At 38.0% G+C, this 24,694-nt stretch overlaps 1 protein-coding gene across 8 annotated transcripts in view; it reads left to right on the top strand.

Annotated features, from left to right (window-relative positions):
• Window positions 1–24,694, top strand: part of CEP83 (centrosomal protein 83) — a 140,822-nt gene that overhangs the window by 100,959 nt on the left and 15,169 nt on the right. For 7 of the 8 annotated variants that reach the window (XR_011483205.1, XR_011483204.1, XR_011483203.1 and 4 more), the window contains 3 exons: window positions 5,325–5,400; window positions 7,502–7,659; window positions 10,477–10,606. Coding sequence is in view for 2 of the 8 variants with exons in the window: in XM_070454330.1 (XP_070310431.1) it covers window positions 5,325–5,400; window positions 7,502–7,659; window positions 10,477–10,606 (364 nt within the window). In the remaining 6 variants the exon portion in view is untranslated. Of the gene's footprint in view, window positions 1–5,324; window positions 5,401–7,501; window positions 7,660–10,476; window positions 10,607–20,823; window positions 20,888–24,694 lie in introns of all 8 variants that reach the window. The other variant, XM_070454331.1, reaches the window with a different exon arrangement.

The raw sequence follows: 24,694 nt of genomic DNA, 5'->3' as shown, positions 1-24,694 counted from the left end.
TCATCACTAGCCTAAATAATAAAATGATTACTCTAATTAATATTCTGTATTTCAAAAGGCTATACCCCCCACAAATTTGTAAAATTTATAAAGTTACCTGTAAATTAAAAACATGCTAAAATTACACTATTTTAAATAAGCTAGCATACCCAGCCAACTTTTGGTTATGACAGTAACCCAGCTTCAGCTAACTTGGCATAACAAAAAGTGGTGGCGGGGTGGCGGGTACTTTATTGGCTGAGATATATTGTGGACAGGACAGCTGGACAGCTGGATCCAGGAACTCAAACGTGCCAGATCAGAGTGATTTCTTCCCTCCTTTCACCTGCCTCCTCTCTTCTTTCCTAACTCCTGTATCTGCTGCTCTTCTGCTGCTTTCTCTGTGAGGACAAGACTGTCTTTAGAGATTAGAGACAGAGTTCGCACTTGATGATTCAAATTAGGAAAATCTGGAAAGACTTTGTGTATGGTTCATATGCCTGTCCCTGGGCCCAGCACTGTGGCCAGAGGGATAGGGCACTCTGACTCTGCCGAAGTTTTATTGCCTGTTTCTGAGTGCATAGGCATGGTGGGGGTATGTAGACGGACAGGTGGTAAAGTGCAATTTGTTACCACAAGTGGGAAGAGGTGCCTTAGAGAAATAGCATCAGTAACTAACTGAGAGAAAGAGGACTTGATCATTTAAAATTTTTGCAGTTTAAAGCCAAAGCTGTATTTTTCTGTTTGTGGCTTTCTGATTTTTTTCTTAAGTTTTTTAGAAACATTTTTAAAAACTCTCTCCTAATGTATCTTCCTTTCTACTTATTATACTGTATCTTGAGATGAATTATCTGTTGCATATCATCTTAGTAGGTATCAGGAGACTTAGACTTGGCCAGTTGAACAAGTTCTTTTACAGAATTTGAACAACAAAATAAGGGATGGAAAAATATGTGGCAGCTTTTGACAGACCAGACAGTTTGTGTGACATGCCCTTGCTTGTAATTCAGGCCAATTACTCTAGCCTGGTTCTGGCTCTCTAGTTCCCTGGCTATTCATAGAGTCTCATGTATTTTCCCAGGAAGGTCCTTGTTTCTTTGCTAATAATGACCAGAGACGATTTCCATCACTCAGGGCAAGAACCTTGGCTTTTAGGAAAAACTGCCTTTCAAAAAACTGGTTCTAAGGATCTTAGACAATAGAGAAATCACAAATACAACTTCTTGTGCTTTCCCTTGGTAGTTGAGACTAACATCAAATGAAGCCAAGAGTTTAAAGTCTAGTTTCTCAGTCATACTAGCCACATCTCAAATGTACAGTAGCCACATGTAGCTAGGCACTATCATATTGGATGTGCAAATTATAGAACATTTCCATCATTAAAGAAAGCTATCAGACAGTGCTGTTGGACTGTAAGTTCCTTAAAGACAGGATTTTGTCTGTTATTCTCTGGTGTATCTGCAACACTTAGGACTGGGTTCTGTGTTTGTAGGTACTCTGTAAATAGTTATTGAATGTTGAAATGACATACATCAGCTGCCTGTCATAGAAAACTTAGGCAGTAGTCAGCACAAGAGAACTTTGAAGAGAACTTAGAACAGCTCCATCTCACTGTTACTCCAAATGTTTCCCATTGAACTTTTCTGCAGCTACATACTATGTTGTACTTTGGTCTTCCAGTCTGCCTACCAAATATAGTTTCATTATTTTCATAATTGCTTTCAAAGTGTAAAGTATGTGATATCATAGTTTCTCATTCCTCAACTTACCCTTTACCTTTCAACTTCTCCCCATCAGCAGTCCATTAACAATTTTTGCTGTAGCCTCTGAAATCTGTCCCATTACCAATAAATTTTTTTATAGTCTCCACAATTTTAAAACACCCCCCTCACTGATAACTTTGTCCTGATGGTATATTGCCTGGCAACATTTTTAAGTGAAATTATTTCTCCATCTTCTCTCCTACAACTAGGGACCAAGAAGAGAAATCACTGTTTGTGAATCCCACTCTTGCTTTCAGACCATTGTTTGAGTCAGTTCGGTTCAGTTCAGTTCCTCAGTTGTGTCTGACTCTTTGCGACCCCCATGGACTGCAGCACACCAGGCTTCCCTGTCCATCACCAACTCTCAGAGCTTGCTCAAACTTATGTCCATTGAGTCAACGATGCCATCCAACCATCTCATCCTCTGTCGTCCCCTTCTCCTGCCCTCAATCTTTCCCAGCATCAGGGTCTTTTCCAGTGAGTCAGTTCTTCGCATCAGGTAGAGTTTCAGCTTCCAACATCAGTCCTTCCAATGAATATTCAGGACTGATTTTCTTTAGGATTGACTGGTTTGATCTCCTTGCAGTCCAAGGGACTCTCAAGAGTCTTCTCCAACACCACAGTTCAAAAGCATCAGTTCTTTGGCGCTCAGCTTTCTGGCTTTGCTGGTAAAGAATCCGCCTGCAATTGTTTGACTAACTTTGGTTAAAATGGCCTTTCCTTTGATGTTCCTTGCATCCATCTTATGCCTGTCTTTTTTCCGACCAGTTACTGACATACAGAATATTCCCCAATGGTCCCTGAGGACTTTCACTTCTGTTTCAGTTTTTCTTTATTTTCTGTTCCTTTCCCATCATTCTTATTGACCATACTATTCATATTCTTGACTCTTCTAACACCTTAGCCATTTGTTTATTTTATCTTAATTCTGGCATTCTTCATCTTTATTCTAAGCCCTTTGGCTTAGCCGTGGTTTGGAGACCTTGTCATCTCTTAGAGCCAGTCATTTCAGACACTTATTTTTATTTTCTCTTTCTACCCTATTTTCACTGAAGATAATGAAACTGATAGTTCTTGTACTTAAAAAAAAATTCCTCCAGTCTCTTAGGCTGGTTCCCCTGCTGCCATGCAGCTTGGAAACTGTGTCCACTGTTCCACCATGCCCTTACTTGTACCTGAGCAAAGGATCCTGGATATGAATTTCTCCCACTTCCTACTATGTGAGAATTCTTGTATCTTTATCCATCCTTTCCTCCCTTTCTATTAAGATTCTTTTCTCCCTTTATATCCAAAGTAAGTAGTGCTTTTCATCCAACCCCTTTATTTCCTCTGGAGTCTTGCTTCAGCAGTTACCCTCTTCTTCACCTCTGCCTTCTCCTCAGACTCTTACTTTGCCTGAAAGATTCAGTTCAGATTGCATTTCTCTTATGTAGTCTTTAGTAATCCTTTTATGAAAATTAATTGTACTTTCTTCTGTACTTTGTACTTTTAAAACTTGTTTTCTTTTGGCTTGTGATACCCTTTGACTATTCAAAACTTTCTAACCATCTTTAGCACTTTTTCAAAATAATATCTACATGTTTTGAACTCTTACTGTTACCGAAATTTAAGACCATTGAATTTATCCCTGTTAAGGTTATTTTTTGTTAAATTTAAATATCCCTTAGAATCCTAACTATAATGATCTTAAATCAAGGACCAATTTTCTCCTTAAAGAAATACAAATCTCCAGTCAGTTGTGAATTCTAACCCAGAGCTGCTTTAGCAAAGTGAACTGAAGAGAATTATGTAGATCATCTTTTATAGCCTACTGAAATGATATTCTTACCTCTTTCATGTTTAATGATTGTCAGATACTCTGTCATTTTTTGGTTTCTTGGGCTTCGATTTTTGTATGTAGGGCATTTTTGTTTCTCTTCATGTCTACATAATTTATTTAGAAAGTGTTCACTAATGCTTTCATAACTGGGTCTTGTTTCTTAACTGATTTACCAGGCGTATCCAAAATCTTGACAAGAGCCAAGATATATTTGAAGCCTCACTTTAACTCTGGACCTGAGCAAGGACCCACAGTGTTTTCTCCTGTTTTCATCTTCATGGTTACGTAGAAAGAAGCCTTTATTAACTCAGTAACCTAAAGGTGCCAAGTTAAGAACACCATAAACATTTAAGGGGAAAGTGCACGGGTTTGAGAGCGTCACGTAGAGCTCGACTTACAGAATCAGCGTGTGACTGGTCCTGTCAGAGGAGCACAGGCAGAGCAAGACTGGCTCTCTTCCTTTAGAGCGGTTATTTCTGGCTTTGTGTGTACCTATCTCAGGAGCAGTGTATTTTACGGTTTTTTCCATGTCATATTGTCCAACCAGATGTCTAATCCAAGATTTGAGTTGGTTCATTTAGTCCATCAGCAAATACTTACTGAATCTTTATTAGTGTTTAAAGCACAGCTCTAGGCCCTTGAGAATGTTGTCTTCCCAAGAAGCAGTTTTAATTAGGTTGAAAAGGCATGCTATTAATGCTAAACTATAAAGAGTACGTGCCAAACAAATTATATTTGAGGTAAGTGTTTGAAGGATTTTTAAAAGGGAGGGTTGAGAGCTTATCCTGTCAAAGCTAATTAGTGTAAAGTCTTTCTCATGAGGTTAGTCCTTTGGTCACCAGGGATGCACTGTGTTTTTAAGGTTTTGGCTGAGAATGTATCATTCCTTTTGAAGAGGACACAAATTGTATAAGTGTTCTTTCATCTCAGGGATGAAAACTCAATATATTTTACAGAACATAGTATGTTGTCTTGTACTAGATAGTTTTCTTTTAAGTTCTGGATTTAAAATCAGTATAATTGTGGCATAATGAAGTGGGACACAGGAATACTTAGGTATGAAAAGACCTTTGTCCATCTTAATTTGGCTACTTGCTAGCCATGTGATTTGGGCCTGACTTAGCTAAGCCTCAGTCTTTCTTTCCGTATTATTTGGAATTATAAAGATGACTCTTGATACTTCCATAGAACTATTGTGAGAAATTACTAAACTGGCCAACTTTAATTAAAGGTTGTCTGTTACACTCTGGACGTCATGGTAGGCTTTAAAGATACATTTAGAAGATGTATAACCTAGTGGAATGAAAATGAAGAAGCAGTATATCTGAAAGCATGTTGTAAATTGTGAAGCACTGCCTGCCTGTAAGATGGCTCCTCCTGAACTGGACTGCTTTATCTCGCCTTACTAACCCATTGTGCTGTCCTCCACCAAAGCCTTTTGTTCAGGCTGTTCCCTGTGTTTGTCAGAACCCTACCCATCAGAGTTAGATCTCTCATCCATCTAGATAGGGTTGATTTTTTATCTTCTCTGTGCCCATAGCTTATAGATTTTTTCATAGCAGAAGTAGAAATTTGTTACATTTTATTTATATATGAACACAACTTGGTTGCCTGAAGTCAAAATCTTTGCCTTTGAATCTACCACTTTGCATAAAGACAATGCCATGTGTCAATATGAGCACTCAATAAGATGATTGTCTAACTAGTGAAATATATGAACTATGGATTTTTAATAATATCTTTTGTTGGGTTATGACTTTTAGGTTAAAACTTCAACAACAAATTGTGGATATTGAAAATGCAGAAAAAGAAAAAAAAGAAAATTCTGACCTGAAACAGGTATTATTTTAGCAAACATATTGCTTTTATTTTTTTAAGTGCTTCTTTAAATCTGTGTTTTGAATCTATTGGAATTTTATATATAAGAATTCTGAAAATATTTGAATTGATAATGAGTTGATGAGGTTGATATGTAAAGATAAAGTGTTTAAACCTCTTTAAGCTCTAGTTTATTAAGTTTCTTTTGCTAATTGCTATTTTTCTTAAAATATTTATATGCTGTGGCCCATGATCAGTTTTTTATTACTATTTATTTACTTATGGCTGTGCGGAGTCTTCGTTGCTTCACACAGTCTTTCTAGTTGCAGTGAGCGGGGGCTGCTTTCTGGTTGTGATGTGCAGGCTTCTCACTACTGTGGCTTCTCTTATTGTGGAGCATGGGCCCTAGGGTGCTTGGGCTTTAGTAGTTGTGGTGTGTGGGTTAGCACTTGTGGCACGTGGGTTTAGTTGCCACATGGCATGTGGAATCTTCCTGGGACCAGGGATTGAACCCTTGTGCCCTGCATTGACAGTTATATTATTAACCACAGGATCATCAGAGAAGTCCCAAGTTCAGTTTTTTAAAATTATATTTTAAAGGACAATATTTTGATATTATGAATTTAAAAAATGAATTAGAAAGATCATCCCTGTTTTGAGTTACTTGTGTGATTGACTTGTAACTTTGCATTTCTTATTCCATGAGCTATTTTTTTATTACATCCCTGTGAATTCTAAAGAATTGTATTTATGGAAGGAAATTCATATTTTAATTAAAATTGTTTGGGTTCAGGCAAGATTTATATGGGCAAAACATATGAGGAGTGAAAATTCCATTTTTAGGATTTATGCTTTGCATATATAGTTATGGTTTCTGAGTCTGAAGTAGGAGGGCATAATGTTTAGTACTCAGAAGTTATCTAGTTTCATTGGCATTGGGCTTTCTGTCATCCTGAAGATATGGAAAAGTACTAAGCTCTTTGAAGGTTGTTTGCTCAGCCATCTGTAATACAGATTTAATATTTACAGCTGCAGTTAAAAATACTGAATAGTTCTTCTGGAGAAATTCATTCTAAAATAGAAATCTGAGACATACCTTTTTATTTTTCTGACGATTGCTTTTTGTACCTATATAATTCTGTAGGTGGCTTTGCTGCCATCAGAAAGTAATGGAATTATTTCTTCTTTATTGCATAACAAATCTGGTTTCTTTTGACTCTTGAGTCTTATAATGGCTTCTTTTGCTCTGAAATCACTTAAACTCTCTGCCTCCTAACTTCTCTCAGAGAATGGCTTTTAGAGGTAGAAGAAAGTGAAAGAAAAGTGAGAACTTGTTTATTAATTGGTAAAATGGCTTTTTCAAGAAGTAGGTATAAATATGTCCCAAATGTGTTATTTGGATAGAACTTAAGAGCAGTGATGTGAATCTCCTAGCCTGTTAATTTGTAACTAGATAGTCAACTACTTTTCATGAGAAAAAGTACTCCCAGATAAAAGAAAACTGGGATAAAGACGCCTGAGTGACATTTCATAGTTTGATAAGTGGTTCTAGAGGCAATGGAGTCCCTACCATTCATTAGGTTTCTCAAATCATCTTTCTTCTGCCCAACATGATATATAGAATGCTTGAAAACTACTCAGAAACAATGTGAGAGTGAGCCTTTCTGTATTTATGATTTCTGACTGTTCAGAAAGCAGAACTACCTGACGGAGTGCTAATCACAAGGTTTGTGGGAGTATGAGATGGATTTTCTTAGCTGCTTTCCCAGCTCACCTTTTAAAATCTGTTCTTTCCTAGGAGGCTAGGAGACTCATATTTGGATTCTCTTTGCTCACCTCGCTGCTCTCTTTCTAAGGACCCTTCTTCCCATTTCTAGTACCTCTTCTGGACTGCTTATTTGGGCAAGAGGAGAGAGGACTCAGTTGCAGATTGAGGAATAAGTTTGTTTATAGTCTCTGGTTATATTAAGAAATGATCCTAATGCTGCTGCTTTTTATTATTTTGTTCCAGGGTATCCCAAAGGGCACATCAGTGGGGTGGGACATTTGTGAGGGAAGATGCTTAGTGTCTTCTATATCTCTCATAGTCTGTTGCATTTGTTTATGTTTCTCTTCTTTTAAGCAAATCAATGGTTTGCAGATCCAAGTGACCTCACTGGCAAAGTCAGAAAATGAGTTGCTGAATTCAAACCAAATATTGAAGGAAATGGTGGAGAGGTTAAAACAGGAATGCCGAAATTTAAGAAGCCAAGCTGAAAAAGCACAACTAGAAGTTGAAAAGTAGAGTTTGTTTTTTTATGTACAAATTGTTTCTTCTTTCTGCTGTATTATATGTAGTTCTTTTAACAATGATTCCAGGGTTGAATGTATTTTGATAACTAGTTAAAATACCCCATTGACATGTACAGTGGTTTTAGGTAATGTAGTTTCTGTTTCTAGAGATGAGCTTTTAGAACTCTTCAGATTGCTTTTAAAAAAAAAAGAAAAGACCTCTTAAAATTCTGCCTGACCACAGTATTTTGAAAACCTTCAAAGAAACACTTCTTTATTCATTGAGTAAATCAATACATTTCTTACTTCAAATATATAAATTCTTCTGAATGCCAGAAGTCAGAAACAAAATTTTTGATGTGTACAATTTACTTCCTAGAATTAGAATCTTTTGGATTTTCTCTTTGAAAAGCTCATTTATTTGTTTATATTTTTTGATCTTGGATCTCTTAGTAGTAGACAGTCTGGTAAACTGTAGGGAGATGATTGTGGTGATCAAGATTTCCCTGGAAGCTTTTGTTTACATATGGTAGAAAACTACTGTTTTGTATTTGCTTTGTTATTATAACATGTCATTATAAGTTTTTGAATCTATAAAACATTATTCTTTTCACACTTTTTTCTTCTGAAGGCTGCTCGCCACATAAAATTTTTTTTCTTATTTTCAGTTTTTCATTTTTTAAGGCTTATCCATGGCTTCGTATATGTGGTTGAATTTCAAGAAAAGTAAGCAAGATAATTGTCCATAATGTGTTGTGACATACCACAGAGTCCAAATTATTTTGCTTATATTTTGCAAAAAAATTAGAAATTTGTATCTTGGAATCCTTTAAGTGTTTGTGGAATCCTTTAAATCTTTAAGTGTTTGATTTCAAATGTGCTTAAGAATTCTAATAACAGGATAGCTAGCAAATTTAACCAATTTATCATTGGTTTCTGAATGTTATTCACAGGATTGTTGTTTAGTCGCTAAGTTGTTGTCCAACTCTTTGTGACCCCATGAACTATAGCCTGCCAGGCTCCTCTTTCCACAGGATTTCCCAGGCAAGACTACTGGAGTGGGTTGCCATTTCCTTCTCCAGGGGATCTTCCCAACCCAGCAGTCAAACCCTCTTCTCCTGCATTGGCAGGTGGATTCTCTACCACTGAGCCATCAGGCAAGCCCATTTATAGGATTACATAGCAGAAAATAGCTGGACTAGGGGCCAATAAGATGTGATTTTGGTCCCAGCAAAGACACTTAAAATCTGTATGACCTTAGTCACGCAGTCTGACTCCTCAGGGTTTGTATATCTCATTTGTACTGCCTATAGTGAGGATACAAAGAAATCATAAAGTATACAGAAGAGCTTTTAAGATGTAAGTTGTTATGATGTTACTATAAAATAGCATGTATATGAAATTTATTCTAGCTAGAAAACATACCACATTAAGACTAGATAACAATGCTGATTTTAGCCATCTTTACTGGGCTCAGTTTTTAATAGCTTGGTGGTATCAAAGTGAAGAAGAACTAAAGGACCTCTTGATGAAAGTGAAAGAGGAGAGTGAAAAAGTTGGCTTAAAACTCAACATTCAGAAAACTAAGATCATGGCATCCGATCCCATCACTTTATGGCAAATAGATGGGGAAACAGTGGAAACAGTGGCTGACTTTATTTTTCTGGGCTCCAAAATCACTGCAGATGGTGATTGCAGCCATGAAATTAAAAGATGCTTACTCCTTGGAAGGAAAGTTATGACCAACCTAGACAGCATATTAAAGAGCAGAGACGTTACTTTGTCAACAAAGGTCCGTGTAGTCAAGGCTATGGTTTTTCCATTGGTCATGTATGGATGTGAGAGTTGGACTATAAAGAAAGCTGAGCACCGAAGAATTGATGCCTTTGAACTGTGGTGTTAGAGAAGACTCAGAGAGTCCCTTGGACTGCAGGGAGATCCAACCAGTCCATCCTAAAGGAGATCAGTCCTGGGTGTTCATTGGAAGGACTGATGTTGAAGCTGAAACTCCAATACTTTGGCCATCTTGCGAAGAGCTGAAAGACCCTGATGCTGGGAAAGATTGAGGGCAGGGGGAGAAGGGGATGACAGAGGATGAGATGGTTGGATGGCATCACTGACTCAGTGGATATGGGTTTGGGTGGACTCTGGGAGTTGGTGATGGACAGGGAGGCCTGGTGTCCTGTGGTTCATGGGGTCGTAAAGAGTTGGACACGACTGAGCAACTGAACTGAACACATATATACGGAATCTAGAAAAATGGTATTGAAGAATTTATTTACAGGGCAACAGTGGAGAAACAGACATAGAGAACAGACTTATGGACATAGGGAGAGGGGAGGAGAGGGTGAGATGTATGGAAAGAGTAACATGGAAACTTACATTACCATATGTAAAATAGATAGCCAACAGGAATTTTCTGTATGGCTCAGGAAACTCAAACAGGGGCTCTGTATCAACCTAGAGGGATGGGATGGGGAGGGAGATGGGAGGGAGGTTCAAAAGGGAGGGGATACATGTATACCTATGGCTGAGTCATGTTTAGGTTTGACAGAAAACAACAAAATTCTGTAAAGCAATTATCCTTCATTTAAAAAATAAGATTTTTATGAAGAATGTAGTACATGTATTGTTTTAATAAGCACAGTGGCTGGCTCATAGGAAACAGTCACTAATGGTGGTGTTAGGAAATACGTGGTCATGCAAGAATGCCTGTGTTGGATAAGGGAGGATGTAGTGAAGAAGGAGGCAGTGAGTTTGATTATACTTGTGGTAATATCTATTTAATTCTAAGAGTTAATAGGTTTTGCATACATTTTCTGACAGGGCATTGGAAGAGAAGCAAATACAGTGGTTGGAAGAAAAGCATAAGCTTCATGAACGTATCAATGACAGAGAAGAAAAGTATAATCAAGCTAAAGAGAAATTGCAGCGAGCTGCAATTGCCCAAAAGAAGGCAAGTGGTTCTTATTAAATTGTTTCTGTAGAGTAAAAACATATCTATTTTAGGAGAATAAAATATAAAATTAAAACAGACTTTAGTGGTATGTTAAGTTTGATATTTAAACATGACATTTTGCTGTCAACTTTGCAAAGATAAATTGAGAACATGCAAACTACTCAACAGGTTTATTTCAAAATATGTGTACAAGTCAGTTTTTCAGAACCCACATATGGTTTTCCACAGAGATGGTAGTTTTCATTGATAGTTTCTAGACCAGCCCATACAAGGCTCATTTAACTCCTTCTTTACTTAAAATACAGTGTGATTAGGTCTGTTTCAGCTGTGCTTAACCAGTTCTTGTAACATTGTTTTTGTGGTTCCAGTACTTTTTTGTTTCCAACTCAGGAATATAAGAGCAAGTATCTCCTTACCCCAGCAGAAGGAACTAGGACTCCCCTGGCTTCTGAAACACCTGTGATAGTTCCCACACTCATGATCTTTTTAAAACTTCATCTTTGCAGGCACATTTTCTCCAGAACCTAAAAACTTTAGTCCAGGGTATTATGGAAATAATGTAACCAGGTGATTCATCTAAGTCAGTGGTTTTTACAGCAGCAGACCCAAGGAATGCAGCATAGCCTCATTAGTAACCATGGCTCACTATGGCAGCAATTCAGCAGTTATTTTCAGCAAGATTGGCACATGTATGTTGGGTGAAGGGGAACGTAGTAAAAAAAAAAAATCCCACAAATAAGTTGTTATGTCTTCATTTCATAAGTTCCCTTAGTACTGGCATTGATGTGAGAAAGTGAGAAGGTCTAAAATGAGAGGAAGGTACTTCAAGACATATACAGACTGGTATCTTAATGTCTATATGTTTATTGGTAAGTGTAGTTGTTCATATTTGCTTAAGAGAACTGTATATAATTTACATATTCTGAATTTGGAAATAAAGGACGCAGTTCCTAGTGACTTGTTTATGTTATTAGATATAACTGCCAAATTTGTCCTGATAGTTGGAGTGACACCATGAGAGACCTAAACGTTATTACTTCCCCACTTTCTTGGTTTATGAATATTAGCATTTCTCCTTCTTTTATGCTAAAAATAGTATAACAGTGAGATTATAAAACAGTACTTAACTATATAGGAATACCAGTGTTTTATATTGGTATGAATATAAATACCTATGTTGTTTCATTGTTTTCTCCCCTGAATCTATCACTTCTCTTTCTCTTTCCTTCTGTCCATGTAAGTACTGAGCAGTGTATGGGTATTGATGGGGTTTTAGTGAAGTTATTTCACGGCTTGGAATGATCTCAGAAATCCTACTTATGCCTCCTTGTATTGTTTGAAGCCTAAAAGCATCTGAAGCCAGATTTTAGCTGGAAATCATTAGAAATTACAAGGGCTGATTTTATCTTTCACAGAAAAACTTTTATGTTGAGGCTTTAGAGATAAGTATCTTAGAGATCAGATTCTAATTATTGAGGTTAGGTTGGGTTGACTTCCTTTGGAGCAAAAGTGACATCCAGTGGTGAGACAGATTATAAGCTAATCATAGGTATACCCGAAAGAGGGGAGAAGGTGGTATTTTAAGAAACTTGCAAAATAACCTTTGATCAGTATTGACCTAGGATGAATGTTTTTCCTACTGAAATAACTGCCAAATGATGGGTATGAATATAGTAAATACCTATTTTACTTTTAAAAATATAATCTGTGGATTATGATTTTAAATTGTACAGAGTTGTTAATTCAGTAAATAATTATGACCCAGAGCTATCCCATCATGTGGAACACTACCCTGTAGGCTTACAACTGTACCTCAGTTACAGTGAAAAAACAGACAATAAATGTGACATGGGAATACTGTCAAAAAAGTATTTAAGTACATGTAATTTTAGGGCTGGAGGATCTTAGTATTCAGATAGATTTTTGCAGATTAGGAAACAAGTGGTCGGTAGCCAAGATCACTTGACTAGTTAGGAATGCCATGACTGAAATCTGCATCTTTCTATTCTTAAGTCTGTGTTTTTTCTGCATTGTTACTCTTTTCATTTCCCCCTTTCTTTGATTCCAGATACTCTACTGCTATTCTCTTCATTGTAGCCATAATATTTCCTGTGGCAAAACAGTCACTATAAAATTAATTTCTTTAACTCAGACCCTTTTCCCATTCAAATTAATGGTTCTGTATGAAAATTTTGGCTATAAGATAGCATAAAGAGGATTCATAAAATTGCAGCAGACTTTTAAAATTTCTTTAAATGACATTCTTACATGGTAAGACTTAAAACAGGTCAAACATGTATTAACTCAAGAGCAGAAATCATAATCCTTTAGAGTTACTTTCCTGTGAGAGGTTCTTATAACTGGGGAGTTGCTTCTCCCAGTTGATCTTTTTTCCTACAGGCTAGGTGAGATGGCTCACTGCCATCTGACTGTATTTGTTTACAACTCAAACCTCTTTAAGCACAAAGCTTATGTCATTTCTGGTAAGTGACATTACACAAAGATGTAATGTTAATGTGTAATGACATTTTGTTGTGTTGATTTGTTTGGAAAAGCTTGACCAGGTGTCTTGAGTTGGAATGCCCTTCTGTAATTGATGACTTCTCTGTGTGTTTTCCTCACACATTCTTGAAGTGTGAGTATGAAGAGCAATCTCTTGGTATGAGGACAATGATTTGTGCTTTTCCTTTTAAGGCACTTGAAATAACTTGTGATTTTTATTCTAAGGTATATGTCTTTGAAATAATTCTTGGTTAGAGATTATGAATGGTTTAGAAAAAGAAATGAACTTTAGTCTTAAAGTTGTAAAATATCTATTGAATATGTTTTGTGGCCTGGCATTATGTTACACACTGAGCAGAACATAGAAGCCATGATTAATTCCTGTCCTTGTTGACCATATAATCTAACTGGAGAAATAAAATAACATGAAATACCTAAAGAATCTTTTAGTCACTTCCATGTGGTCTGTATGGACACTAAAGTTTGAGAACCACTCTCCTAGAGAGAAGAAAGCTTGAAGACAGCCTAGTTAGAAAGCTATTACAGTAATCTTAAGATGATGTAAGAGGTCTGGAATTTGGGCTTGCAGTATAGAATGAAGGTGAAGGATGACTCCTAAAAGTATTCCAAAAGAAAAAAAATTACTGTTACAGTGCTAAATAAGAAAGAGGAAAATAGGAAGTATTTTAGCTGTGAGAGGATATGAGGAGTTGTCATAATGGAATAAAGAGCGTGTGTCGGTTGAGTACAAAGAGGAGATGTATTTGACTAAACACATGTCCAGTATAAACTGATAACAGTGCATCCATGTGGACAAGTCCTGGACTCTTAAGTGAAGATATTGTGTAGGTAACCAGAAATAATGGAACATAAAGCATGAAGATCAGTAGTTCAGATTAGAAATGTATAATTAGACCCTTCAAATTTCAGGAATGGCTGAAAAATAAAAGGACTATGAACTAAGTTGACTGAGAAAGTAGCTGATTTAGTAGAGGAATGATCAGATGGTCATAGACATAAAAGCTATAGTAGGTTGTTATATAAGCCACAGGAAAGAAAGATATCAAAGATAAAGGCTCATAATTGTTGAAAAGAGTTCATTGAATTTGGCTAGAATGTGGTAAAAGGAAAACTTTAGCTTTGAATCTTGCATCAATATTCTTTTGATTTGTCTTTTACTCTTCTGTGTTGTAATGTTTATAACACTAAGGCATCCATTTGATTGTCCTGTGATTGTATCAGACTAAAATCAAAATTAAAACCATTTCTTACAGCCACTTTCCCCTCTGGGCTTTGATTTCTTTCAGTGGAGCACCATTCTTCCAATCACTTATGCTTCAAACCTGTGGTTCATCCTGAGGGCTCCCTTTTCCCACATCTAGTCAATCCCTGTATTAGTTTCCTAGGGTTGCTATAACAAATTATTACAAATTATGTGGCTTAAAGCAACAGAAATGTATAATGTTATAGTTCTAAAGTTAGAAGTCCAAAGCCAAGGTGTCAATAGGGCCATGCTCGCTCTAGGGGCTCTGGGGTGAGGGTCTACTTCACATGGTGTTCTCTCTGTGTGTCTTGGTGTGTGTCCAGATATCTCCCTTTTTATAAGAACACAAGTCAGTATTGGATTCAGAGCCTACTCTCGTCTTATTGCTACCCTTTTTTCCAAATAAGGTCACTCTGGAGTGACCTTCCAGCACCAGGAACCAATTACCTAATTTTCTGGACACCAACTGGGTGTCTAACTATTCAGTTAAATTCTGACACGACATCAAATTCCACAGATTAAAGGGTTCAGTCTCATAAGACTGCCTCCATGTCAACTGCCAGGTTCTCAGTCATCTGCACTGCTGACTAATGACTATAAATTGGGGTCCCTATAAAACCCCTGCCCAGATTCTATGAAAACATTTTATTTCTATTTCCTGGTTAATTATACTACGACTCAGGAATAGCCAAATAAAAGAGATGTATAGGTCAAGGTATAGGAGCAGTGAGGCGTACCACCCTCCTAGCAAACAGTGCACTCACTGTGCTGGTGGCTTTCCAGGGATCCCTGTTAAGCATTTTTATAGGTGTCAGTCTCCAGTATCCCAGCTCCCAGAAGTTGAGAATGGGAGGTGAGAGTAGGGCTGAAAGTTCCTACCTTCTTACCACTTGGTTTTTCTAGTGACTAGTCCTATTTTAAGACTATCTAGGGATCCCATCCTAAGTTAACTCATTAGTATTAACTCAGATATGATTGAAAGGGGCTGATTATGAATAGCAAAAGATGCTTCTGTCACTCAAGAAATTCCATGAGTTTTAGGAGCTCTCTGCCAGTAACTCGGGAAAAAGACCAAATACATTTCTTTTTCTATCACAGTCACATTCTGAGTAAACATAAGTAGTATGGAGACACTCTTCTACTCCGTACAGTCACTAGAGCCTTTGAATTCTTCCTTTATAATATATCTCGCATTTTCCCCACCTCATTTCTTTTTATTCCTATTGCTAACATCTGAGCTCAGACTCTTCTCTACACAGTTCCTCTGTGTTCATTTAGTCAGTTTACTCAACATATTTATTGAGAACCTGCTGTATGCTACTTATTGTTTTATTTGCAGGGATATACAAATAAAGACTGTACTAAGGAGCTTATATGGTAGTGGATGGGAGACATGGGATAAAGAATCAAATACATGTCAGGTGAAGATGTGTGCTAAGAGGAAAACTAGTGGGGATAGAGGGTGGTGTTTTATATAGGTGAGCAGGGAAGGCTCTGATAAGTAACATTGTGCAGAGACTTGGAGGAAAGAAGGGAGAGGTCACCTTTTGTTTGTAGGGGAAGAATGTTCCAGAGGGAATAGAAAGTAAAAGGTGGAGGCACATACTTGGTATGTTGAAGGAATACAAGAAGGGAGACCTGATTAGCTGGATTGGAGAGAAGTAGGAGGAGGCTAGGTCATGTCAGGCTCTTTTTTGCATTTTATTCTGAATAATAGGAACACACTAGAGAGTTTTGAATTGAGAAATTATATAATTTGAATTATATTTTAAGAAAATTTCTGCCTGTTGTGTAGCAGGGTAAAGAGGACTCAGAATGACCACTGTTGTGTAGTCCAGATGAGAGCTGTAGAGAACTGGTAGTAGACTGATGGTAAGGTTCTGGATGCATTTTAAAGGTGGAGCTTACAGTGGTTACAGGGTATTAAGGAGATTATCAAAGGTGACTGAGATGTTGGGCTTGAGTACCTGGTTAAAGTAGAATCGCTGTTTACTGACATGGGAAAGACCTTGGATGGGACAGATTCAGGGGTAAAACAGAGATGCCCCCTTTGGACACATTAACTCTTTGAGATGCCCACTAGACTTCCAAGTGGAGACATTAAGCATTCTGGTGAATATATGAATCAGAACTTCCAGGAATAGGACTGGGCTGGAGATAAAAGATTTGGGGCTCACCAATGTGTAAATGGTATTGAAAGCAATGGGACTAATGAGGTCACCTAGAAAGTGAAGGAAGACTGAAAAGAACAGATTTGAGGATTGAGTTTTGAGGAATTCCAAACTTTAAAAGTTGGAAAGTCAAGGCAGAGTGGCCGGTATGATAGGAAAAGAACCAATAAAGTATTGGATGCCAAATGAAGAAAAATGCTTCAAGAATAATTAGCCGTGTCAAATGACATTCATCAGATCAGATCAGATCAGTTGCTCAGTCATGTCCGACTCTTTGCAACCCCATGGACTGCAGCACACCAGGCTTCTCTATCACCAACTCCCGGAGCCTACTCACACTCATGTCCATTGCATCGGTGATGCCATCCAATCATCTCATCCTCTGTCGTCCCCTTCTCCCACCTTCAATCTTTCCCAGCATCAGGGTCTTTTCCAGTGAGTCAGTTCTTTGCATCAGGTGACCAAAGTATTGGTGCTTCAGCATCAGTCCTTCCAATGAATATTCAGGGTTGATTTCCTTTAGGATTGACTAGTTGGATCTCCTTGCAGTCCAAGGGACTCTCAAGAGTCTTCTCCAACACCACAGTTCAAAAGCATCAATTCTTCAGCGCTCAGCTTTCTTTATAGTCCAGCTCTCACATCCATACATGACTACAGGAAAAACCATAGCTTTGACTAGATGGACCTTTGTTGGTAAAATAATGGACCTTTGTTGGTAAAGTCTGTCACTGTTGCCACTGTTTCTCCATCTATTTGCCATGAAGTGATGAGACTGAATGCCATGATCTTAGTTTTGAGTTATAAATGTTGAGTTATAAGCCAACTTTTTCACTCCTCTTTCACTTTCATCAAGAGGCTCTTTAGTGTCAAGGAAAAATTAATCAGTCAATATAAGAAAGAATTGTAAAATTTCATTCGAGACAAATTTGAGGATTATAACCAAAGAGCATCTCAGAAAGCTTTGAGAGCTGTTTCCCCCATTAGAAGTCAAGATGCAGTTTATTTATTTATTTTTTTTTTTTTGAGACAGAGAGCTGTACATTAAATGACATATTGTTGACAGCTTACACAATCCAGAATTAAGCACCATTGTTATATGGGTCATGTGACCCTTTACAAGATCAAGAGGGAATGTTAACTTTCAAGGAGTTGTCTTGTTGATGCTAGGAGAATGTTGCCATTTATGGTTGAGCAGATATTCCTGCTGATGGGGGAGGTTTGGTCAATGCATAATGACAGATACACAGGGAGAGGAGAGGAGGCCAAAGGCAGAGAAGAAATTTTATGTTTAAATTTTTCTTGTCTTCCCATAATGTGGACTTTATTTCACAATGGTAAGATGATAAAATAGTAAGATGAAGACAATTTATTTGGTTATGTGAGTATTAAAAAGAAAACTAGAGGAAAATAGTATAATGGGAAGGACTAGAGATCTCTTCAAGAAAATGAGAGACACCAGGGAACATTTCATGCAAAGATGAAATGGTATGGACAGTAAAGGACAGAAATGGTATGAACCTAACAGAAGCAGAAGATGTTAAGAAGAGTTGGCAAGAATACAAAGAAGAATGGTACAAAAAGATCTTAATAATTTGGATAACCATGACGGTGTGATCTGTCACCTAGAACCATACATCCTGGAGTGTGAGGTCAGGTGGGCTGTAGGAAGCATTACTGCAAAGCTGGTGCTGTGCTTAGCTGCTCAGGCATGTCCAGCTCTTTGTGACTCCCATGGACTGCAGCCCACCAGGCTGCTCTGTCCATGGGGATTCTCTAGGCAAGAATAAGTAAGTAAGTGTAAGTGTTAGTCACTCAGTCGTGCCCTACTCTTTGCGACCCCATGGGCTGCAGCCCACCAGGCTCCTCTGTTCATGAGATTTTCCAGGCAAGGACACTGGAGTGGGTTGCCATTTCCTTCTCCAGGGAATCTTCCCAACCCAGGGATCAAAGCCGGGTCTTCTGCACTGCAGGCAGATTCTTTACCTACTTGAGCTACAAGGGAAGCGGTTTGCTATGGCTTCCTCCAGGGGAGTTTCCCGATGCGAGGACTCCTGTATCGCAGGCAGAGTCTTTACTGTCTGAGCCACCAGGGAGGCCCACAGCTGGTGGAGGTGATGGAGTCCAGCTGAGCGATTTCAGATCCGAAAAGAGGATGCTGTGAAAGTGCTGCGCTCAGTATGCCAGCAAGTCTGGAAAACTCAGCAGTGCCTGCAGGACTGGAAGAGGTCAGTTTTCATTCTAGTTCCAAAGAAGAGCATTGCCAAAGAATGTTCAAAGTATTGCACAGTTGTACTCATCTCACACACTAGCACGATCATGCTCAAAATCCTTGAAGCTAGGCTTCAACAGTACATGAACCAAGAACTTCCAGATGTTCAAGCTGGATTTAGAAAAGGCAGAGGAACGAGGGATCAAATTGCCAACGTCGTCTGTTGGATTGTTGAAAAACCAAGGGACTTCCAGAAAACATCTATTTCTGGTTCATTGACTACACTAAAGCCTTTGACTGTGTGGATCACAACAACTGGAAAATTCTGAAAGAGATCAGAATACCAGACCACCTTACCTGCCTCCTGAGAAAACTGTATGCAGGTTCAGAAGCAACAGTTAGAACTGAATATGGAACAACAGACTGGTTCAAAATTGAGAAAGGAGTGCACCACGGCTATATTTTATCACCCTGTTTATTTAACTTATATGCAGAGTACATGATGCAAAATGCTGGGCTGGATAAAGCTGAAGCTGAAATCAGGATTGCTGGGAGAAATATCAATAACCTCAGATATGCAGATGACACCACCCTTATGGCAGAAAGCAAAGAGGAACTAAAGAGCCTCTTGATGAAGGTGAAAAAAGGGAGTGAAAAAACTGGCTTAAAACTCACTATTCAAAAAACTAAGATCTTGGCATCCAGTCCCATCACTTCATGGCAAATAGATGGGGAAAAAATGGTAATAGTGACAGACTTTTATTTGCTTAAGCTCCAAAATCACTGCGGATGGTGACTGCAGCCATGAAATGAAAAGATGCTTGCTCCTTGGAAGAAAAACCTATGACAAACCTAGACAGCATATTAAAAAGCAGAGACATTACTTTGCCAAAAAAGGTCCATCTAGTCAAAGCTATGGTTTTTCTAGTAGTCATGTATGGATGTGAGAGTTGGACCATAAAGAAGGCTGAGTACCCAAGAATTGATGCTTTTGAACTGTAGAAGACTTCTGAGAGTCCCTTGGACAGCAAGGAGATCGAACTAGTCCATCCTTAAGGAAATCAACCCTGAATATTCATTGGAAGGATTGATGCTGAAGCTGAAGCACCAATACTTTGGTCACTTGATGCTGGAAAAGATAGAAGACAGAAGGAGAAGGGGACAACAGAGGATGAGATGGTTGGATGGCATCACTGATTCAATGGATCATGAGCTTGAACAAGCTCCAGGAGATGATGAAGGACAAGGAAGCCTGGCGTGTTGCAGTCCATGGGGTCACAAAAAGACACAATTGAGCGACTGAACGACAATCTTGTAATCATTGTTGATGGCTTTGTCCAAAGTTGTTCCTGTGGAATAGTAGGTATGCAGGTCTGATTGAAGTAGAACATAGTTTGTCCAAGGATTTTTGTTGTGAAGAACAGAGAACTGACTCAGATTGTGGGAGCAAAGGCTTCTTTTTTTTTTTTTCTCTCAAAGTCTTCTTTTAAGAAGAAATTATAGGATGATTCAATTGCAGGGGAAAAACTGATGATGTGGGAGAAAGAGGGCAAATGAAGGGACAATGTGTTTTAGTAGGCAGAAGGGCATTAGATTCAGTTCAGAGGGGGAAGAGATTGGGGCACGGTGTCTCTGTTGTAACTGGAAAGATGACAAAATATTTAGTTGTAAATTCCTGATAAATTGATGGAGGTAATGGGAATGTGTGGAAATTCTCTACTGATTACTGCTATTTTCTCAATGTGAAAAAGAATCTGGGTCACCAGCTCAGACTGTGAAGAGTGGAGGTCTAACAGATTTGAGGAGAGACAAGAAGTTGTGAACGAATGAGTTTGGGAGAGTGATTGGATTAGGGGAATTAGTGGAAATCCCAGGTACTGCTCTGGGGCCCATTTGACATTGTTTAGTCATTGAGTCATGTCCGACTCTCTAGGACCCCATGGACTATAGCCCGCCAGACTCCTTGTCCTTTGGATTTCCCAGCCAAGAATAGTGGAGTAGGTTGCTATTTTCTTCTCCAGGGGATTGTCCTGACTCAGGGATTGAACCCATGTCTCCTGCTTGGCAGATGGATACTTTACCACTGAGCCACCTGGGAAACCCCATTTGAAGTTAGTGCTGGTTAATTTAAGGTAAGACCAGTCAGCATAATTTTGTGTATGTGTGAGTACACGTGTTTGTGCCAGCTGTATTTCAGTTGCTATAGGTCCAACTGTGCAGTCAGTAGAGTCATATTTAACTAAGGTCAGTTTTTCCAGGTGAGTTTGAAGAAGGAGACGAGAGTCAAGACAGTGAGGGTTCTATGAAGAAATAAACGTTAGGGTCTAAGGCATTCATTGAGTCTACTAGTCAACCAGCCATGCAGCTCTTTTATAGCATTCTTACTCAGTTCCTGGCAAAGAAGAGTCCTCAGTAAATGGCTGTTTTTACAGTGATGAGGATAACAGTGTCATGACTCCTATCTTCAAGAAGCTTATCTCCAGATTTGCCTCTTAAGAGGCAAACTTCAGAGCCCATCTTTTACATTGATGCCATATTAATCTTTTCAAAACAATGCTTTTACCCATCAGTCCACTGCAGGAGAACCTTCAGGGGAATCCACATTCTTACAGAATTACACATTCTTCTTACTCAATTCTTACCCTTTCTAAAATGCCTTTTCTAATGTTTTTGACCTTATTGATTGGAGTTCCCTCAGAAATCCCTACAGTTTGTATTAACTATGATTAAAATAGAGCCCAATTAAGTGGGCACTCTGTATATGTGTGTGCATATAAATATACATAGTTGGTTAAGATTTCATGAAAGTGAAAAAAGTTGTATTTTGCTACAGTTTAAATGAGCAGTAAAAATGGAGAAATATAACTAGAGTTAAGATTAAAGTTTTATATGATCATATGATAATGAAGTATTAAGCATTTCCATCTTTAAAATGTCTGCTGATAGTTGAACTAAAATACCTAAAAGGAGCATATGCTTTTGATAATAACAGACTAGGAAATATGTGGATCAGCTCTCCACATGAGAACTAGAAGAAGCAGACAAAATATTTTTAAAAATATCCCCATGAAGGGCAGTGAAGAATTAAGAGGCCAAGATCCTGTAGAGACAGGAAACCTAGAGAGATGAGCACGACATTTGGCTGCTTTTCCCTTAGAGGAAACAACCAGGTCTAGAAGAGAGAGCTGAGAAGTGAAGCAAAGCTTTTGACAACCTCATAGGGGAACAAAAATCAGAGTTCAGAATCTTCTAGAGAGAGGGTCTCAGGTCTCAGTCCACTAGTGCTTTGGGTTGACATTGTGAAGAAATATACCCTTGGCCTAAGAGTGAACTGAGAATAGCTTGGTCCTTGCAGGTATTGAAGCACAGCTTCAGATAATCTGTCCTTATAACTATTTTAAATTAACCCCTATTTGTTAGTGTTCCTAGCTGTCAGCCAGAAACAAGTATAAATCTTTTCTAAGGGAAACTAACATTGTAAGGCTTCAAGTTACTTTCTCAGTTTTTAAATTATAATATCTGTCCCTAAATAATAAACATAGACATCACTGCACATTTATTGGAGTGACTAAAATCCAAAACACTGACAGTATCAACTGCTGGTAAGGATATGGAACAATAGGAACTTTCATTTATTACTGGTGGGATTGTAAAATGATACAGCCATTTGGGAAGATACTTCGGCAGTTTCTTACAAAGCTGAAACAGTCTGGCCATACCGTCCAGCAATCACACTCCTAAGTATTTATTCAAACGAGTTGAAGACTTACGTTCTCACACACACACACGCACAACACTGCACGGACTTACAGCAGCTTTGTTCATTATTGCCAAAACTTGGAAGCAAAAAATATGTCCTTAAGTAGGTGCATGGTTAAAAAAAACTGCTATATCCACACAAGAGAATATTATTCAGTGATAAAAAGGAAATGAGCTATTAAGCCATGCAGAGATATGGAGGAACCTTAAATGCATATTACTAAATGAAAAGAGCTGGTCTAAAAAGACTGTTTACTATGTGATTTCAAATACATGTCATTCTAGAAAAGGCAAAACTATGGAGATAGAAAAAAAATCAATGGTTGCCAGAGTTTGTGAGGTTAGGGAGTAGGGATAAATAGGTAGAGCACAGGGAATTTTTATGGCAGTGAAACTATTTTTTGTATAATGCTGCAGTAGTGGACATGACTGAACAATTAACACACACACACAGTAGTGGATACATGACATTATGCATGTGATAGAACCATAGACCTGAGCAACACAAAGGATAGTGAAAACTGTGGACCTCAGTTAATAATAATGTATCAATATGGGTTCATCAATTTTAACAGATTTCTATTAATAATGTTTTAAAATAGCTGCATGAGGAAATAACACTGAAAATCAAGAGAAGTAACAACCAATGTAAGCACACCCCCACGGGGATCCAGGTAATGGAGCTACCAGACGTAGACTTTAAAGTACCATGTTGTGTATGCTCCAAAGTAAGTGCTTGAGAATTGCACCAGAAAACTAGAAGACATTTTTTTTTGTTTTAAATGGCAAGTTGAGAACTAAAAAACACTGAATTAACTGAATTATGAACTCTGTGGGTAGATTTAGCAGAAATCAATGAAGAGAAAATATACAATAGAGAGAATTTAACTTGACAAGGCTGATCAATCCGCAAAGATGGTGATAAAATAGATTCTCCCCAGACTCCTTATAGGTAGGTAAGTAAATAAACATGAATGGACAATATAATGGGCCCTGGTAGCTCAGGAGGTAAAGAATCTGCCTGCAGTGCATGAGACCCAGGTTCAATCCCAATGAAAAGGGGGATATCACTATATATCTTATAGATATTAAAACAGAATATTATAAAAACAATTATGTTAATAATGCAGTTTAGGGTGAACAAATGCCTTGAACATCTCAATAAAACTAATACAAAAATTAGGAAATCTAAATAGTCCTGTATCTATAAGGGAAATGCAGTCCTTAATTTAAAACCTTCCATAGAGAAAATTTGATACTTGTATAATAAAATTATTACCACAGTAAATCTAGTTAATAGTTAACATCCATCACCATACATAGCTACAGAATTGTTTTTCTCGTGATGAGAACTTTTAAGATAAATCTCTTAGCAACTTTCAGATATGCAATGCAGTGTTATTAACTATAATCACCATGCTGTACATTACATCCATAGGACTTATTTATTTTTTAACTGAAAGTTTGTACCTTTTGATCTACTTTACCCACTTCACCCATCCCTCACTCCCTGCCTTTGGCAACTGCCCATCTGTTCTCTATATCTTTGAGCTTATGTTATTTTAAAGATTCCACATATAAGTGAGATTATGTGGTAGTTTTTCTTTTTCAGTCTAGATTATTATACTTAGCAAAATGTCCTCAAGATCCATCCATGTTGTTGCAAATGGCAAGATTTTCTTCTTTATTATGGCCAAATCATATTCTAATGTGTATCACATTTTCTTTATCCATTTATCCATTGATGGACACTTGCTTCCATGTCTTGGCTATTGTAAATAATGCTTTAGTGAACATGGGGTGCATATGCCTTTTCAAGTTAGTATTTTTGTTTTTCTCAGATAAATATCCAGAAGTGGAGTTACTGGTAGTTCTATTTTTAATTTTTTGAGGAATCTCCATACTATTTTCCATGTGTGCATGCTTAGTTGCTAAGTTGTGTCAGACTCTTTGAAACTCCATGCACTAGATAGCCCACCAGGCTCCTCTGTCCATGGAATTTTCCAGGCAAAAATACTGGAGTGGTTTGCAATTTCTTACTCCAGGAATCTTCCAACCGAGGGATCAAACTCGTGTCTCCTGTGCCTGCTGCATTAGCAAGCAGATTCTTTACCACTGAGCCACCTGGCAAGCCCACTGTTTTCCATAGTGGCTGCACAATCCCACCAACAGTGCAGGAG

This window comes from Odocoileus virginianus, chromosome 24 (genome assembly GCF_023699985.2).
Source record: "Odocoileus virginianus isolate 20LAN1187 ecotype Illinois chromosome 24, Ovbor_1.2, whole genome shotgun sequence".
NCBI lineage: Eukaryota > Metazoa > Chordata > Mammalia > Artiodactyla > Cervidae > Odocoileus > Odocoileus virginianus.
Note: the sequence above shows the minus strand (reverse complement) of the source record. Positions and strands in the feature narration are given on the sequence as shown.